This window comes from Poecilia latipinna, unplaced genomic scaffold (genome assembly GCF_001443285.1).
Source record: "Poecilia latipinna isolate Pla-1442-1.1 unplaced genomic scaffold, P_latipinna-1.0 Scaffold414, whole genome shotgun sequence".
In the NCBI taxonomy this organism is placed as follows: domain Eukaryota; kingdom Metazoa; phylum Chordata; class Actinopteri; order Cyprinodontiformes; family Poeciliidae; genus Poecilia; species Poecilia latipinna.
The window spans coordinates 69,240-89,637 of record NW_015113030.1 but is presented as its reverse complement, the minus strand read 5'-3'; the positions used below and the strand labels follow the sequence as shown (position 1 = coordinate 89,637).

The following is a 20,398-nucleotide window of genomic DNA, read 5'->3' as shown; positions in this document are numbered from 1 at the left end:
TGGATCTGTTCGGAGGATGCAGCATCATCCATCTGCTTTCTGATGGATGATGAAGAAAAGTCCTGCAACAAAAAGTTCAAAAAGAAACCCAACATCTGTAAGAGTTTCTGCAAAGTGTTTCTCAGAATCAGTCGGAGAGAACGGATGAATGTTGGCATTACTGCTGGACCTGAGAATGTCACATCAGCAGTTTCCTTTAGTCATATTATAAATAAAACGTGATTTAGTTTGAGTCACTATTAAACTTCAAGAATTCACATTCAGTTACATTTCTGTTAAAATGCAGTTGAATAAAATATGAGGCCGTCTTTCAGGTCCGCTAACGGCTTTAAGGTGAAAAATTTATTCACGTCTGTGTGAAATATTTATCCAAAATGTAAAGTTCATGTGGAAAAGAAACAAATGAGCTTTTGTTAAAGACAATTTAAAAGTTTTGTTTGGGTTTGGTATGATGACAAAGTTTTATCAAAAAACATTTAATATTAAACCTCTGAATGTTTCCAGCTTGTCTCAACTTTTCAACTAAAACAAAACGAGTATTATTTCTGTCAAAGTTTCTGTACAATGGAGTATTTATTTTATGAATTATGAAAATAAAGTAATTATTTCTCTTTTTGTGTTATTCCAAAAGCCAGAAATTACAAATCAGCCAAAAAAGAAAAAATGAAACCCATTTCTGTTCTAAATATTCATATTTCCATAAAGAAAATGATGGTTTAAAAGGTTTTTTCTTTCAGCAGAGCAGCTGAAATTACGACCCTCATGAGGATTGTAATTGTAGAGAATGAAAGCCAAGTTTAGTCTAAAACACAGAGAAGCCGTGAAAACAAAAGCTAATTGTGCTAAAACAAATGGATGACAAAAGCCAAAATGTGAATAAGGGATAATTAGAGTGTTGTGTTAAACTAAATCAGGTTTAATAAAGTTGCTCTGAAGTAAAACAGTCTTCAGAAAAGGTGAGTAACAAGAAAATCCTGCACCTACTTATCCAGCTCTTAGCTTGGTCTTAAAAACAAAATGTTTTATAAGTGTTATTTTTGTTCCTGGAGGGTTTTTCCAGAAACTACGTGTAAATATTCAGGTTTACCTGCAGTTTGAAGCATCTCAACAGTCTGAGTTATTCCTGTTGTGTTCCCTCCCAGAGGTTTGGTTCTCTGATTTCCAAATAATTGCCTGATGTCGAGTTGTTACCGCAGATTAAAAACTCATTGAGGAAGCAAACGATGCCAGTTTGTCTCCTGCCAACTCATCTGTTCAGGATGACAAGCAGCATCCATCATCCATCCTCTGGATTTACAGCCAGACATCTCCAACTCTGACACGCAGACGTCTTCTAGACAGATGCGATTTTAAGTTGCTGGGCACACGAAACAGATAAAAGAAAAAATTTCAGGATGTGATCCAGAACTGGACTGAGCTGCAGGTCAATCCGGGTCCAATCCGCACATTTTCTGGCCGCATTCAACACCAGCTCTGTTCAAATAGACCTGAGTGCTGATTTTCTACACATCATTAATAATTACAACGTTCAAAGTTTATGAAGTATGCAAGCAGCTCTTTGAGCATGTTTTGCCCATGCCCAATTAAATATAACTGCAAATGAAAAATGTTTTCTACTAAATTATTGCTCAGAAACATAAAAACTGAGGCAGAATGCTAACGTTGTCCCAGAACCTCAGAAAACTTTGTGCAGTGATTTGTGAAGAGTCAGATGGTCAGAGAGAAAAACTGTTACTAAACCATTAAAACATCTAAAACCCAGTTAATGTTGTAGAACAGAAAGTTTCTGATACTTACTGCTGACACTATATTACACCATGTGATACTGACGAAATGTAGCACAAGGTTTCCACTAATGCGCTAGCAGCACTAATGCGCTAGCAGCAGAGCTCATTTTTAACTGCAGCGCTTTTGCTAGCTTTAAAAACGTTTGGCACACTTAGCTTCCCATAAATTAGTTTTTCCAAATAAATTCTACTGCGCTAATGTTTGGCTGTTAACATCTATGTTAAAGTTTTTGTTACACACAAATAAGTATTGTTCAAGTAGTTAGACATTCTTATTCATGCTCTTATTTTGAAGGGTTAAGACTGTTTACGTAGCAGTTCCATTTTCTTCTTCTCACATTCTTTTTTTTCGGTAACTTTGTTTCAACAAGAAACATAAACACAATATTTTAAGGGCATTATAGGACATGTAAATTATGGGTTGTAGCCATATGGAATAGCAGATATAATTTGAATTCAAGTCAGCGCTCTAGCATTAGCTTCTGCTAAACACAGTGTTAGTGTAGTGCTGTAGCGCTAGCAGAGCTAATGCTTAGGATTAGGGCATAAGGCTAGCAAAACTAACATTTCTTGTTATTTTTAACATACAAAATCCCAAGCAGAAACATAATTCTGACATTACAAGGATTACAAGTTTGCATTTAGTCAATACAATAATTTAGCAGCAAAAAGCAGTTTTTGAATCGAGTACATTGCTTATTTTGTTGATGGCTGTTTTTTGTTTTTTTTTTGATTAATTACAGATCCTACAATTACTTTCTTTAAATTTTTTAATCGAGTTTCTCCCCTAAATCTTTTTCAGCTAAGAAGAGCCAGTCATCTGTTTGCTCACACACAGTTTGAGGAAATATAATGAACTGCTATTTTCCTCAATGAGCTGCTGACTGTAGCTGAATCCACCAATCACAGTCCAGAGTCAGGCCACGTTTCCAGGAAGCGGACAGGTTGCTAAGGAAGATGACTGCAGCCTGCCTGCTTTCCTTACGCTGCGACGTGGAGCAGCATTAATCACCAGCCCCATCAGACAGGTGGAGTCATTTTTGTGCTGCGTCAGCAGATATTTCAAGGTGATATTAAATCATGTTTGACAGAAGTGAAGAAAATCTGCTGTGATTTGTTAGTTTCTTCTCATACGGAACCAATTTGTCTTGAGAAGTGCAGCGATGAGCCGGTCCTGCCCTCAGCGGTCCGTTGTCCTTTTCCACCACGGAGCAACGAGTTTCTAAAGCTTAAAACAATAAACCGGTCCATGATTCTAGAGGTTAACGTGTTCTGGCAGATTAAACAAAGGTTTCAGGTGTCTGACTGGCAGCGTGTTTAAACTGAGATGCACAGAGGTGAGGCTTTTCATCTGGGGCTCCAGCAGTCACTCACTCAAATAAAAATAAAGTTTTTAAGCCAGGAAAGGTGAAAATGGACGTTCCCCCGGAAACGGCTCTAATTAAACCGGCTGCTGATGTTTCTGCCATGTGCAGCGAGGAAATGTGCTGAGTGTTGATGAAGGAGGAATCTGGTGCAACTCCCAACCTTTCATCAGGTAGAGGTTGCAAAGTTTCCTGCTGCAGCAGTTCATCGTCAGGGCAACGCATGACAACAACTCGAGCGTTTGAAGTAGCATGCTCAGTTTCTCGCAACCCAAAAAAACTTGAATCCATCTGAGAGGGGAAAGGAGAGCTCAGTTCATGGAAAAATCAGTGAAAGTCAGAAGGACAGAGACGGAGAAACATCTCAGCCCCAGACTCTGATGGAGCGCATGCAGCTAAAATAATCAAGCATGATCCCATCAGTCAGTCACCGCTGAGAGAGCTGGCGAACTGTGAAGCATGAAACACAGCAAGCTGTTCCCCATGTGGAAATGTCACACCCAGCAACCCAGGACTGAATTCATTCAATCTGCATTTGATTGGATTTCATAAAGTGACATTTTACTGTGGAAACGTTGTTAGAGAGCTGGATGATGTTAGGAAACCATGTAATGTGATGATGCTGGCGAATGTTGCAGGATTAATGTAAATCTGCTCTGAGTCCAGAAACAATCTGCTCAAAAAATAACATTAATTTAAATTTCCACCGTTGAAAAAGTTGCTCCTGGTAAATTGACGTGGGTGATACAGACTTAAAATTTCATCATGATATTTTGTGTGATTTATGGTGATAATAATAAATATGATAAACTGATAATGTATTAATATATTTACACAATTAATCGCTTTTTTTAAGCACAAAAGTTCTTCAAACCACTGAAGGAAACAACACAGAACCTCTGAACTCAACTTCTACTTCACCAAACGGAAACAAAACGACGTCAGATTGCAGCAGTTGGAGGATTTCTCTTTCGTCTTCATTAAAAGACTAGAAAAACAGTTCTCCTACTACTTATGCATTTGGTTTGGTGTTATTTACCCAGAATGACCTGCTCTGGTCTGCTTTGCTTTCATATGTATTGGAACTGAACCAGATTTTGCTTTTTTGATCCTCGATATCTGAAACTGAGTTACACCTGGTGAAACCCACAACTTTCAAGAATCTCACTAAATACGCCAACAGTCAAAGGTTTGGACACAACTTCTCACTTGATTCAGTGAGAAGCTGTGCCCAAACATTTAGCCCAAATCTGTAAAATACCCAAAATAAAACACTTTACTGAAGTATCTGCAGATGTGACTGATGTACAGGAGGTAATGGATGAGTAGGAACAGAAGCAAAAACCTCAAACTACAAAGACGAGCAATTTTGTGTGAAAATCTGCTGCTCAGTTTTTATGTCCTTCCAGGCTAAGAGTCTTTAAAAACGCTTGCTGAAGACTTTCCCATCATGTGGTGGATCTTTTTGTTGTTCTGCATCCTCACTTAAAAAAAGCCCATCACATCCTGGACCAGACTGGTTGTCTGGTTGTAAATAGGCTGCGGCGTCCCAGAGGGTGGCAGGCAGGCTGTTGAGCTTCGCACGCATTCTGCAAAGGACTGAAACCGCACTGTGCGTTCCTAAGGCTCAGCACTATCAATTAGAGGCAGCCTGTGAGAAGATGTGCTTCCTCTGCTGCTGTGGTCGTAGTAAGAGGTGGGGAATGAGGAGAGACACTGGGAGGAGCAGCTCCTCCAGCTGGCCCTTCTAAACCTCGGCTTTTAGTTTTCTCATATAAAAAGCAACCAGACCCTCCCAATTACCAATTTTCCTTTTTATCCCACTAAAAGCAAATAGTAATAATCCTGGAGAACGAAGTACCAAAGCAAATCCTGCAGGAGGAAAATCTTAGTGTGTCAGAGTTAGAGGTCAGGCTGAGAAACCACAGGCCCTCCTGAGTTATAACACCACCTACAGAGCTGCATACCTGCTTTCATACGTGGAAACCGCCTGAACCGCAACTACAACTCAACATTTCATGTTTCCTCCAGGGAATTAACGGCACACAAATTATATAGTTCAAATGTCTGATTTTTAGAATGAATGCAGAATATCAGGATTTCTGACACAATCTGTCCTCCTGAAAAAGCATGTGGCAACAATGGAAAAAAGTAATTCCCTTTGAACAGGAAGAAATCTCCAGCAGAACCAGAACCAAGCTCAGAGAGGGCGTCCGTCTGCCACAACTGAGAAAACGGAGCACACACCAAAAATATCAAGCTGATATAGACATACATTTGTTTTATACCTTTGTATTAAAACTATTACATGGAATCCCATTGCTGCCATGAAAGACAAAATAAAACCAAAGTTGTAATTATGAGTTTTAGTCATAGTCATTAAAATAAAAGTCACAGTTACAAGTTTAAGTCATAATTTTGAATTTTAGTCATAATAATAAAAATAAGTCATAATTATAAAAGCAAGTAATAATTACAAGTTTTAAAGTTTTCATAAAAATAAGTCAGAATTATAAAAGCAAGTAATAATTACAAGTTTTAAAGTTTTCATAAAAATAAGTCAGAATTACTAGTTTTTAATTCATGATGATGAGCTTTAATGTCATTATTTTGAGTTTTCATTATAACTACAACAATGGTCAAAATTAAGAGTTTTAAAAAAGTTATTTTCAAACTACACATAAAACTGGTAATTATGGCTTTAAAACTGGTAATTATGACTTCCTGTTGGGCTTTTATTTGTTCCTTCATGGCAGGAATGGGCTTCCATAAAACAAAATCCTGAAACTGCTGCAGTTTCATTCAAAGTTGTCGTACTGTGAGCTCAAAACGAGAAAATATTCAATCATTTCTGCTCCAGTCATGGTTTCTACTTACTCCTGACTTTAGCGATGCACAAAGAAAGAGAAATAAATACAGTAAATAAACTTTTCCATCTGCTTTACTAACTGTAGGGTATGTGTTTCAACTGGTTCCAGATGTTCCCACTAATTAACCCGTGTCACCCAGAACCAGCGCCAGGCTGGCAGATCCACGGCGCAGCAGCATCTGTGAGCTCATCATCTGTGAATCCTTTGTCCCACTAAAACAGAACCAGAACTCTGAGAACATGTGTTCTGGAGCATGTACGACTGGATCAAGTTTACACGGCCGGTTCCGACAGGTCTGGCACCCGGCGCTGCAGGTCTTCTGCGGAATGCCGAGGTGTCGCAATTTTGGTCCTAATAAACAACGAGGCAACACAACAAGAGATTAATTCTCCTCAATTTGGCGACAAATGGCCTCCCTCGCTGAGTCCAGGCAGAACAGAAGGACCACACAACCCCTTCTTCTACAAAACACAAAGACGCTGCCTCTGAACGGGCCAGCTTGTGTCATAACCTTTTCAAATGAGCCAGCGCTCCTCGATAGGGAACAATGCCCCAGAGATGGAGAGGAGAGAAGGACGTTTCCGTCTCCAGGCTGAACTAAAGCGTTCCTGCTGGATCCGGGGGTCTGGGGAGGTTTTGTGTCTAATGGCTTGGGGTTCTCTGCTTACACGTCGTGCTCCCTCTCATCAACAGCGCTGGTAATCCCATTAATATGAAGAGGGCCAAGAGCCTGAGAGTGGCCACTGCTTAAGAGCCATCAGCCGGCTTTAGCCCAGGAAATCCAAACCCTTGTCTGGAACCATTAACAACTTAGTCCAGCGCATTTCAAACCCGTGTCAGCGGCGAAACCCGAAGCCAGCTGTTGCTAATTGGTGGACCATTTCAAACATTGTTGCTCACACAACACAAGTTTAATGCCATTTAGTCAGAGCTAATCCTCCATTGTTGCTGCAACAATCCGATCCATCCGTCATTTTAAACTCGGTGTATTTCTTGGCAACTTTGTTGCTTTTCTCACATAACTGAACACCGTCCTGAAGCTCTGCCACAAATAACCAGCCGAGACGACGAACCTCTCACTTTAACAAGGCAAATTATTCCCATTTAAGGCAGTTACCTGCAGGTTCCTGACTGTCTGCAGCATGTGGTCAGGCTGTGTGCTGCCATGACCACATGATGTCTCAGGAAAGATAATCTGCTGGCTTTTAATTAACACAGAAAAGAAGGAAAATACGAGAGGACTGGAGGCGATCAGTAATGCGTCATTTTACCAGAGAGCGTCTAACCCAACATGCATGCCGCATATGGCCGGATTCTGGTCTCAATGCGGACCAATCAAGTGATTACAGAGCATCAGAACCTGATTAATGCAGCTTTAAGACAGATTACTCCAGCGTGGCCAGCAGGCCGCTCCAGGAACGCTGATCCTGGTGACTCCTACACTGAAGCATCTGGTACTACAAAGTGTCTGACATAGAATCACAAAGGTCTGCTTGGACGCCATCTTTGGTTGGAAGTTATAGTTCAAGAACCAAGGATGCAACAGATTGGACTCAATTTAAAAATACTTTATTAATCCCAAAGGAAATTAAAAGTTGTCATAACTCAAAGCATCCAGATATCGTCAGAGTCACTGGTTTTGGTGATGCTATGAAGAAGCCACCGACTCAAGACTCTCACTGTGTGACAGTATAGTGACTATTACAACATCAGAAAGCCTGGTTCAAATGGCAGGATTTTAAAATTGTCTGCCGATTTTTAAAAGCTGAAAGACTCCACACACACCGGTAGAAAACCGAAGGTTTGACTGAACAGTGTGGGCCGTGGAGCCACATGTCAGGAACAACACCAACCGATTTCACTCACCAATGTTCAGATGTTGGAGAGGAAATCTCACAAAACCTCAATAGCAAACGTGAATTCAGAGTAAACAAACATGGCCGACTGGGAATAGCCATGGCGATAGCTTAAGGACGATGTTTAACAGAGAAAAACGGTACCAAGACGCCTCCAACGTCCACCGGACTTCCTGGTGTGTCATGGCAGCAGTTGTTTTTAGTTTCTGTCAACTTGCTTTCTGATTGGCTACCATCACATTCAACAGGTTCAACGAGCTCTGCTAATCCACCTCCTTTGCTTTTGCCACTCCTCTTTAAATCCGCCTGGCCATACGGGGAAAATGTCAGAGAAATCTGGATAATCAGGATTGTTTGAACATCAAATTGCCCTCAAGAAAAAAACAGCTCAGATCATGATTCACTAGAATGAATCTGATTTCTGTCATTCCCTAGGAAAGCTGATCCTGTGTGATCAACTGGACTTCAGCGGTTCCTTCAGACCGCAGGAAGTCTAGACGCCATCTGGCCCTGCAGCTTACTGGTTTCTGGGCCTGCAGCTTACTGGTTTCTGGGCCTGCAGCTTACTGGTTTCCAGCAGTGTGGAAGGACCTGGGTCTGTGTGAAACGAATTCAGGATTACGGTGGTTTAAGTGACAACAGTTTGGCTGCTAGTGATTATTAACAGGTGCTGCTGGTCAGGATACCTCTGGACAGAAATATCTTCAAAGGCTTTTTGAGATCAAATTTCCTCCTATTTGAACCTGAAAACCCACAGATTTATTCTTTAGATCTGTTTAATTAGTTAGTTGTAGATCAAAGGTAAATTTTTAAAGAACTTTAAAATCTAATCTAAAAGCTCATTACAAGCCAAACTCAGATCTTTACCTGGAGCTAATGCCAACGTTTAACTTTTTGCATTTTTCTTGTAATGTTCAACATGTCTGCAACATAAAAATAGACTGAATTTATTGTGGATAAAATAGTGAGAGTATCAACTGGACATATTCTTTATATTTCTGTCTACCTCCACTGTGACTTGAGAACACCTGCTGCTCTGAGATTTTCCACGGGTCTCACAGAACCATAAACCCGACGCAGTATTCCAAACCATTAATATCGATATCTGATAGCACAACAGCCGTCAGCTCAACCTTCTGCTTTACTTTTATGTGTTTCAACAAAGCTTTGCTGCTTTGTTTTCCCAATGAAATATAAAAATAAATCTTCCTATGGATTTCATGATAAATCTTTTTGTTTGGATTTAAAAGCTAAATATTCTAAAACTAATAGTTTTACTTCTACACTAGGAGAAAGGGCACTGAAAAAAATCCTTCAGCTGCTTCAGAGACTGAAAATCAAAGGGATCCGATTCTATGGCTGGTCTATGGTTCACCACACGACAGAGCAAACGGAGCAAACAGAGGCTGGGAAACGTCACAAACAACATTTATGTGTTTTTCTCTCTGAGACAAACAGAGAGAAAGACTGAAGTTTGTCTGGAATAATGTTCTTTGGACAGATGAGCCAAAAGCTGAGGTTTGCAGAGAGATGTTGACCTCATACCTAAAGCACAGAGGTGGAAGTGTCATGCTTTGGGGTTGATTTACTGGAGCAGGACCTAACCAGCTTAACATCGCAGAATCCACCATGAATTCTACCAAGTACCAGAGGATGTTTGCGTAAAATGACCAAAGACTGACAGAGGATTGGGAAATAGGGCCTAGTCAAATCCCGGAACAAGAAACATCTCAAACATGCAAAATCTGGAGATCAGGAGAGGGACAAATCTTCCTGAGACCGATGCCAGAGATGGTGACGCTCCTCACTCCAGCTGATGGAGTCATTCATATTAAAAAGCCACAATATTAAATGGTTTGTCTTCATTTTTGATACCTGTGTGTCACATGGTTTTCAAAGAAATCAAATAGATATCAACTGTTAGCTCAGACTAGAGCAGCCTGTGGAGATGATTCATCAGTGAATGAAACAGACGCTTCCTGTGAGGTGGGAAGAATGAAACATTCCTGTAAAATGAACGTCTACATACTTTTTACAAGCACAGAAGTCAGCCAATAAAACACCAACACTAGTTTAATCCCTTTTGCACATTTTCCACATCTTCCCTCAACCACAGAAAAAGCAGCACAAAGGCCAACATATCTAAAATCTGCTGCTGCCTGCGACTTCATTAGGAAACTTTAAGAGTTATTGAGACATTTTAAGGTTTTAACGTACCCTAAATAAAATGGTTTAGTGGACTTTGTCTCCTCCTCAGTGAGTTTGACCTGAAGGCAATGTGGGGGAAAAAGAGAAGTATTGAAGAACAAAAAATGACAGATGGATCGGATGTTTTGATTTTACTACTTAACTTCATAACTGTATTTTATAAATTGGAATCATTACAGAACATTTACAAACTAGAACATGAGTGAATTGGTGTGACGCTCAAGAATGCTCCCCTCCTTTCTGAGCCGAACTGTTGCAGAACAGAATCCAACAAACTCATTTCTGTTCTGCCAAAGGATGTTACTCTGAGTGTGAGGGCAGCAGAGGGAGAGGATGTTCACGCCATCCTCCCACCGCTGATTCATCACATCTGTAGGCGTCTTAAACGTGACCCTTGACCAGATCAGGATAGGTCTGTGGGTGATGCAAAACATGTTTACATTTTCTGCACAAAATCATTCTTACATAATGAGATTTTAGTTTGCTCAATTCTGCCTATTTTGAGCTCCTTTCAGAATGAGCTGTTTTAGGGCCTCTGTCACTTTAAATCCAAGTAAGCAGCAGTTGGCCACGCCCCCTAACTCATTTATGCTCACACAGGAAAATGGCTGCAAACAGATGCACAATTATACAGCCATACACCTTTAAAAAGCATTAGTAGAGCCTCCTTCACAACCAACCAGAATGGAGCAAGTGGTTTGAAAGGTAGCAACTAAACATTTATCTTTTCCAGCAGCCATTGTACACGAACTGAAAAAAATGACCTGGAGCTCAGCTGGGGTTGCTAGGCGACAGGCAGTGCCTGCTGATTTGTGACTATACATTCTGGTTTTTGAAGCAGCTCATTTTCCAGATACTAAAAAACAAACTTATTGCCAAAAACTGAATGGGTGGGGTTTTTAAAGCACTTTGATTGTTTTTAGAAGCGGTAGACCCAAATGGAAGTAAAAAAAAAATGTGCAAAATTTGAATTTGCATGTCACCTTTAACTTAAACCTGCAACAGAACTTAACTTTTCAACACGGGTGAAATATAAAGGTTTCTTATTGGGGGATTAAAAAATAAAGTTTTTTATCCAAGAAGCCAAAATTGAGCTGAATGTTGTTCAAAGATTTATATCAGTGGAGAAAACATCCAATTAATAATTTGTGGGTTTTTTGATGCTGGTTGCATCCATGCTGATATAATTTATGCATGAGCCTCTTTCCCTCAGTGCTACCTTAACTCAATCTGTTATGGGCTGTCCAGGTCAGGGGAACATTGATGTCTCTATTCTGGCAAACATCACATTTTATGTTTGAATCCACTTCAAACGATCCCTTCACACTGGTGCCAGCCGGGCACATCTGGAAGCACTGGATGATGGGAGCTGGAGGCCCGAGGAGCTGAGGAGGCAGCGGAGCCACTGAATACGCCGAACCGTGCAGCCAGTCTCAGTCTGCAGGCTGGAGGGTAATTACAGGATCCAGACGCTGAAGTTTGACCAGAGATACTGAGGCTGCTGGGTTGCCGCCTTTGGCCTCTCAGCAAAGCAGCTCTAACCACCTTAACCTAGAGAACAAGCGGTGAGTCTGGTTCCACACCACCGCACAGAGACAGAGACACGCTGATACCAGGCCAGCCGGGACAGTACAGTCCGTTCTTCATCTGAGATGGACAAGGTGAAACTAGAACTCCGTTTCTGCTGCCCTTCATCATCTGTCCTCTGTCTGTGAATTCAGAGGTTGGAGTAGTTTTGCTGTTATCTACAGTTTGACTCCTGGATATAAATCATCCGCTACGCCCGGGGAAGCTGCGTCCTTCCTTTTGACCTGCAACCTTCACACATCCTCACCCAGCCAGGTCTTACGGTACCACAGCAGGACAGAGTAATGACGAGGATGCAGTCCGTCAAACATGTCGCCGTCCTGGCAGGAGGGCTAATCCATAAACCCTGTCTGTCTGAGTGGAGGTGAAACTAACAGAGCCTTGCAAAAATTATACACATTTTCTCACAAGACAAGAATAAGCCCACTTTATTCACACTTCAGGTAAGTGACCAACAGCGTATTATTGTGTGGAAAGAAAATGCTAATTTGAAACCACCTTTTGCTGCAGAAACAGCTGCAGGTTTTGGAGGTTTGTTGTAGAATCTATGTTTCTGTTTAATCATCATGAGCGAACTTTAAAATGAAACAAAAAAGAAAATGTGAAAAAGATGCGTTTCCATCTGATTTTGGAGCAAATCAACCAGGCTACATAAATTCTGACGTTAAGCATAGCTGTAATGACTGGAAAGAGACTGCTAACTAGCATGAACAACTCAAGGTTGAAGGTTTGGACTTGGACATGTTTCCAAGCTTCGTGTCGCATAACGGCAGATCCACCAGTGGATGGGAGTTCGCTACGTCAGATCTTATTCTGTCACAGAGTCTTTTTAGAAAAATCCAAGAACATCTCAAGCAGCGTAGAAAGTGAGGAAGTTATTTCAAATTTTACTGTTTCCATCAACTCTTTCATATGTGATGGTTGGAAAATGTTAGCTGCACAGTCTGTGAAGCACTAACCATAAACGTTAGTTCTGCTAATGCTAATGCTTTACCAACTCAGCAGGTTTTATTCCAGGATTGTCCAGATTTAGCTCCATCCATTTTCCCATAAACTCTGACCAGCATTACATTGTTGTGTGTAGGTCTGACGCATTAAATACTAAAAGAAAAAGTTTATTTTGAGCTTTGTTTTAGGAATATTACAAAACCTAAATCATTGTGTAACCTCAGCACCGCATAATATTCTTTCCTCCGACTTTATCGGTGCTATCCACTGCTGTCAGACCTGCAGTGGACAGCAGAAGCAGAGATATGACCTAAATGACTCATTATTTCTATTTTCCAGAGCAGGTGTCAAAGCTGGGTTGATGAGTGAGGAAGAGGAAGAGCATCCCCTGGGGCGATTTGGCACGGCAGCACGGGTCACTCCTCCAGGAAGCCATTTTTCTGCGGAGAGCTGCTGGAACTGACTGCATGCTCACAAAACTGTTTTGGTCGTTAAAATCTGACCTCCTGGTCGGCCCGGTCGCTAGTTAACTATACAATCCGATTAAAGTGAAACCACTGAACACACATTGGAGAGCAGCTTCATCTTGTTTCTGTGAGCCAATCAAACACCAGGAACAGCCGAACATCATCAATCATCTCAGAGATCAATGTTACTCTGTGACAAAGCAGCCAGAATCATTTCCTGCTAAATTATCAACCAGATTCATTCAATTCTGCTTAGAGGCACAAAATGGAAAAACATCAGCAATGGATCTTCCTTCTCTCTGCATAAAACGTTACATTATCTATGACTGATGTCTTTGCCAGTAAATTATGGACACCTCTGGTCTGCATGCCTGCAGGGTGTTTGTGTAAGCTCATGGTTTGATTTATTGCCGTCATGCTTTCGTCGTCTTCCAGCTTCTTCACCAGTCATGTGAGCTTTATCTCCACTCCGACAACATTAGCAAGTTAGATCAGTCTGTGCATCCCAGACTGTTTCCCTCCTAAATAAATATATAAATAAACGCGGCTGCACCCGGCCTCCCTCCCTCTCTTTCCCCCTCAGTGCAGCCCGTGGAGACATACGGCTGCTAATTGCAAGCCTGAACGCGTGGCGTTAAAAACGGATAAGGCTGGATGACAGATAGCCTGAGATGAAAAAATGATGTCAGCTGAGGCTGGCTAAGCACGCCGTCCGCACGCTTCATGAGGAACCTCCAATTACTCACACCATGGCGAATAAAATATGACTTTTTGATAGGATTTTCTCATAAAAACAAGAATATGGCTTTGTGAAATTATACAGCAGCTCCCGCCTCTTTTTACAGCTTTGTGGACACAGAAACGGGGACAGCCTGACGTCTGATAAACTTCACTGTTTCTACGCCATTTAAAACCTACAAATATAACTTGATCTAAGAGCTTTTAATTCATAAAGACAAACAAAAATGTATAAATGTACTGCAAAGATTTATTGGATTATTTCTAGACCAGTGTCACTCTGCTGGTTCTGTTTTGTGACTTTTCTGGTTGAATTGTTGCTGTTTGGAAAATCTTTCCCTCTGGTTCTGGACGCTGTGCAACTGGAAGGATTTTAGCTCTTTTTGTGATGTAACCATGGCAACAATATATTGTTTTTACAACTGGGAAAAGCTGATTAGCATCTCAAAACCTCAAATAATACCTGACCTTTGACCCCCATCCCCAGAGGAGCTGAAGAGGACGCTTCATGGATGCAGAGCAGAGAGAGAAGGAGGAAGTATAAAAAAAAAAAACGCCTCAGAGATTTAAACAGAAGCAGCAAAAGCAAAGGAGCTGGATTAGCAGAGTTTGTCGACGACACGGAAGACCAGCTACTCTGGAATATTCTCTCTGCTGTTCAGATTTTCAGCTGTTAGAATGTCATGACGGTCATAAGCAACATTCTGCAGTCAGAGGCTTCTTCAGATTAGATGTGAGACTGACTGCTACTGGAGATTCTTCCTGCCTACAGCAGCAGCAGCAATGACGCTTGAAAGATACTTGTTGTTTCCCTTTGGCATAAATAAAATCTTTTTGAATTTTAACATTATAATCTTATCTATGACAGGTATTTGCTTTAGTTGGATGCTATAGGCAGAATGTTTCACTCCGTTTTCCAATATTAGAAGCAGAATGAACTTTTATCATTTTTACCCAAACCTCATCCAGATCTTAGCGGCTGAGATGCTAACGCTCAGAGAAAATCTGGGATTTATTGTCCCAATAAATCCAATAAATACAATTTATTGTACAATTTGTACAAATTTCCAATTTGTACAAATTGTAAAACACATAACAGAGTGAAGCACCTGCTAACACTTGAAGTAGTTATCAGTAAAATGCTGTTTGTGCAGTAATGGAATATAATTAGTTTTACTGCTGGAAATGTTTCCAAACAGGTAAAATGATTTTTCATGTAAACAAAGGACAAATGTGTCAGCCTCCATTCATCCAGCTGACTGGCAGTGTGCAGCTAAAGACAGGAAGGGGACTGAATAAAAGTCCAGTGCCTGCAGAGGTTTCTTTGGCATCTGCAAGTATTTCTGTTGTTTTAAAACCGTAACTTTAAAAAAAATAAAAATTAAACAACTTCATCCCAGAAACCAAACAATGACTGGTATAAAATGAAGTGAGAGAAAAAGGAAAGCAGCAGTCTGTCAGCCATGGAAGTCTGGAACAGGAAGTGTTTTAATGCACAGCAGTCAGTGGAGTTGTAAAGGAAACAGTTAATTCACTGTTTGTTCCCCGAGATCAACATTAGATACATAACACAGCAGAAAACTGAGCCGAATCATTTAACAGCTTCTCTTTAAAAGATGAGGTGAAGACAGGAAGTTCATACGAAGAAAGGAAATGATTGTGACCTACATGAAGACATGACTGGTGAATAAAGAGCCTGAGGCAGTGACAAGCATTCAGCCGTCAAATATCAAAAGGCCAGCTATGAGTAATGCATTACCCCGCGTGAGAGCCAGCCGAGCCCCGCGCACGTCCCGCCTGAGAGGCTGACAACGCTCCATATTTTTAATAATAATAATACAATATGCTGCTCCCAGTTTCACATCTTAAAAGTCTGAAACTGAGGCCAGAGACACTTTCATTCAGCTGCACGACTCAGGCTTCTTCTGCGAGGCTAAAACACGATAAACTGAGACATCCAGGTCAAATTTCACTACCAACCCGAAGGCAGAACACTGACGTTAAAACGATACATTCAGGACGGCAACTGATGACTGCTTCAGTAATCGATTATTCTGATGATTAATCATAATCGATTAATTACTCGTGAAAACTTCAATCATAAGAATTTTGATTTATTTTTATCTTGATAAATTTCAATTAATGTTAAAAAACAAAACTCATCTTATCAGAAACACTAGTTTTATTTTATCTGCTGTTTGTTCCACAAGATCAATAAATATAAGCAAATGTGAAGGTCATGGTTAAATGTAGTTACTGTCTCAGTGATATAAACCACACTTTAAGTAAGAAGCTCCAATTTCTAATGAGTCTCACTTCAACTGGAGTATTTCTATGATCGCTGTGCTGTGGTCACATCAATACAGATACCAAAAAATGAACCAATAAATAGTTTTTCCACCACAATTTTTTTTTATCTTTTTCATAATAGTACTACAAAATATCGTAATAAAGCTTCAAGTCTAAATCGCCCACCGAGAAGTTGAGGATTAATCCAATTAATCGTTCAGTCCTGGATATATCGCTGCAAAAACTTCAATATCAGAAATATCCTGAAAATACTTTCAGGAAGTTCTCACTCTCGACTTCACTTAAGGATGTTTGCTTATTTACAACTTTCACGGTTAACCTTAAAGGAAAGTGGATCCACAGAGATCCACTGCAGATGAAATCAGAAGAGCCGAATCCACGCAGACACACGTGTGAGAAATCCGACAGAGATTTCCCGAACCATCACTCAGCAGCTGCTCAAACCCACATTCCTCTCCGATACCTGATGTTCGCCCTCTGCTGCTCGAATTCATGGAAAGGGTGAACAGAACCGAGCCAGAACCGAACCGGCGGCGCTGGACCCGCCGATTCGGAGTGCGCTTCATTCAGTGAGGGAAGTACCTGTCATCGTAGCAGAAATCGGCTCCCAGAGTGTTGACGTACAGGACCAGAGCCACGGCGCCGCACAGCAGTTCAGCGAACATCTCTGCTCCACGCAGACTTCAGGGAATCACATTAATAATAATTAGAATAAAAAATATAGAAAAAATGGTAACAAAAAAGAAAAATGTGCAGAGCGAGTCGGATTGGGGGGGCTGCCGATCCCGGTCACTGTTCAGTCCCCGTCTTTGTCAGGATGTCTCTCCGAAAATAAGTCCATTCTGTCCCCCCCACCCGAGCCCTTCATCCTCCATGAAGTGCATAAAGTGGATAATCCATAGGTGGCTTTCTGTCTAACCCATGGTGGGAGCTCTACACCCTGCTGGGAGTTGGGCAGAAAATAAAACAGCGTTCAGTGGATCTGTGACAACATGCTGCACGCCTCCCCGACACACACACACACTCACACTCACACACATGCACACACACTCACACACACAGAGAGAGAGAGGAGGAGGATCAGCGCTCTGATGCTCTGAGCAACGGCCGCCGCTGCTGGAGAAACGTCGTGATTTACACTGAGGTCAAACTGCTTGTCATAAAGTCGCTGCTTCCCTTTACACTTTCAAAATAAAGTAAAACTAACATGTAAAACAAGCAAACGACAAGAGACGAAACAAACAGCCCAGTGGTGGCCAAGCTTTTTGTCACGTGGGCCAAAATCATCAAAAACAATTACGGCTGTTTTCACACCTGATAGTCAGATGGACTTGATTCATTGGGGACCAAAACTGCATATAGGGGGCAGTAGAGAGTATGTTGTTGGGAAGAAAAAAATGAGTGGGAGAAACTACCGGTTGTTGTAGCTGCGGGTGATAGTTTTATGGAAGCCAGTCGTCCAGCACGCTGTACATGTTTCACCCTGTCAAAAGAGAATAAAGTTCTTTAAAGCGTTCATCTCCCTCCTCTCTGCTTTTGCGCCGCCAGCGGAGCAGGACGGACGGACACGAGTTTACCAGCAAGCGAGCCGAACTACACACTAGCCTGTTCTGGAGGGAAGCTAACAAACTGAAGTATTGATTCCCGAAATGTAGAGGCGTCAGATTTCAGCCATTATTAGTTTTCTATTTTGTATTTGGTAATAAACTACAAGCCATTTCTTACGCTAGCGCTACACTTGCATGTTTGTATTTACCCAGAATGCTACACAAGGCCTTCTGGGTAATGCCACCCAAGGCCTTCTGGGTAATGCCACCCAAGGCCTTCTGGGTAATGCCACCCAAGGCCTTCTGGGTAATGCCACACAAGCGAAGTGAACTCCGCATCAACCGAACCGAGACCTTCTCAGCATCAGGATTTGGGTCAGTCTCTTTAGAAATGCTTGCTGCATTAAGCCAGATTTAATAAAGTAATTAAAATTGGATTTAGGTTCTCTAAAAGCCCAAGTGGAAATAATTTAATAAATGTGTTTTTTACTATTAAAGAGAAAACAAAAGGCTTGGTTACTGAAAGACAATGTTTTTTTTGTTTTGATTTTTTGCACTATTTCCTATTATTGAAATTTTACTTTGCCAGTAATAATTTTGATTTTATTGTAGAAAAAATCCATCTGCATCAGACACTTTTTCTGTTGAACCCCACAAAAACATTCAACAACATGCGATGAACCAAAATCAATACAGTTCACTGTTACAGTGATTATTTATACATTTATATTTCCTGCATGATGGCTTCTGGTTTTGCTTTGCTTAAAACTTTATTAGAAATCCAAGCATTACAAAATTAGAATCTTGCTTCAGTTAAAATCTTGCTTCAGTTTCGCTCCTTTTATTTTGGTAGTCTCCCACTCAACTTCCGTTCCTCCGCCTGCTATTTCTGCCGTTTTGACGCATTTGTGACCTGAACTCATGTGGTCAGGACATCTCCAGCGCATGCGCAGACCTCCTGTCATCAAGTGATGGCGGGGTTAATCCGGTTTCTAAATCCTGATGCGGAGAGTCACTGAAGACAGTCAGCAGCGGACTGCAGTTTGACTTCAGATCAACACGTTGTAGGGGGTTGCCATGACAACCACTGGATACTTTCACGTGTTGCCATCATTTTCCAATAAACGGTGACAATAATGTAGTGAGGCCAGTTTGTTCTACAGTTTGTTCTACAGTTTGTTCTACAGTTTAAACATGCAGGTGAATTCAGACTAAATCCAGTTAAGAGAAATGACAAGTAGAATTTTGATATAAAGTTATAAAAATGTGCAACTAAAACAAACATGTTTTATTTAGAAGTAATTATTTTATGAACCTGTTAAAATGAATACATCTAGTTGTTTGAGGTAATTTATGGATTAAAAAAGGGATTTATCGCCAATGTGGGCAAATTCAACCTGATTCAAATATGGAATTTATAAATCAACCCAGGAATGTCTAAAACTGGTAAATTATAGGTAGATGTCACCCATTCACTCCATGGTCAGATGATTTATCACTTTTAATCAATGAGTTACTATCAGAGGGAGGTAAGTGCAACTCTACAATTTGATCCAAGAAAGTTCAGCTCTCTTCACATTCTGGATTTATTCTAAATGATTAATTTAATACATTTTCATATATCTAAACATAATGACATTCTGGTCAGAGAGAGAAAGAACTGAAACACACAGAAAACAGATTTATTGAGAAATTAAGAAGACAGACTTTAGGATGTGGGGTATTAGCAAATATACCAAATAAGATCGTCTCAGACGTTTGATGTTACACAAGTTAAACTTCAACCGTATTTATTCACACTTAGGGGTTTTATGAAAAAAAGATCACAATTATTCTAGTATGCAAATATTGTTTCACTAGAAGACCAAAGAAGTGCATCATAACACACTTAGAAGAAGCTCTGAGAAAAAAAGATGATGTTGATGAATCTGTATTTTATCGGCAGGTTCTGGTTCACTGAGGACCTTAACACATAAATGAGCTCAGTTGTAGAAGAACAGTTCTTCCTTTATGCTCTCCTGTTTTATAATTAAACCTCAATTCTTCACTAGCAAGATCAACAAACTGACCCAGTTACAATAAACAAAATTGCAAAGCAAAACCAGCTTTTACAATGAAAATCAAAAGAGGTGTGTGGCTGTTCTCATGCCGACCACTAGAGGGCCCACCGTGCATAATGGTTTTACTGATTTGGAATAATGTATATTTTGTTTGGCAATGATTCAATCTCTATTATACAATTAATGAATGTGTTTGAATGTGCATAAAGTAATGTATTCTTTTACAAAAATGATTAAAGTTTAGTCATTTCAATCCAGAAAGGGGAAACTGACTGATCAGTCTCTAAAGTTTGAAATCTGGATAAAAAGTTTCTTTTCTAAAATATAAAGCATAAAAAAACAGAAATATTTTTGCATGAATCAGATCATCTATTGCTAAATAAGACACAGAGAGTAAAATAAGTTGACAATTAAAATGCTGCGTTGTATTTGGAGCTACTTCCTGTCTAAATCTTTACATGTTTTCCTTCTTTGCTCTGTCGAGTCTTGGCCTCCTTTAATCAGGGAAAACATGCAGGCTGCTTTGTGAGCGTGCAGCTCCCAAATATTCATCTCGATATGGCTTACTCAGCAATAAACTGTCAGCACTAAATTGCTTTTCTGCTCAGAGCTAATGGTGCAGCTGGAGGGAATGTGAAGCTGTCGGACAGATTAAG

At 40.5% G+C, this 20,398-nt stretch overlaps 1 protein-coding gene across 1 annotated transcript in view; it reads right to left on the bottom strand.

The window, feature by feature from the left end:
- Positions 1–17,265, bottom strand: part of LOC106950650 (transmembrane and TPR repeat-containing protein 2-like) — a 94,753-nt gene extending 77,488 nt beyond the window's left edge. The window contains exon 1 of the mRNA XM_015037659.1: positions 16,718–17,265. Coding sequence (XP_014893145.1) covers positions 16,718–16,800 — 83 coding nt within the window. The 5' untranslated portion in view covers positions 16,801–17,265. The remainder of the gene's footprint in view (positions 1–16,717) is intronic.
- Between the last annotated feature and the right edge of the window lie 3,133 nt (positions 17,266–20,398).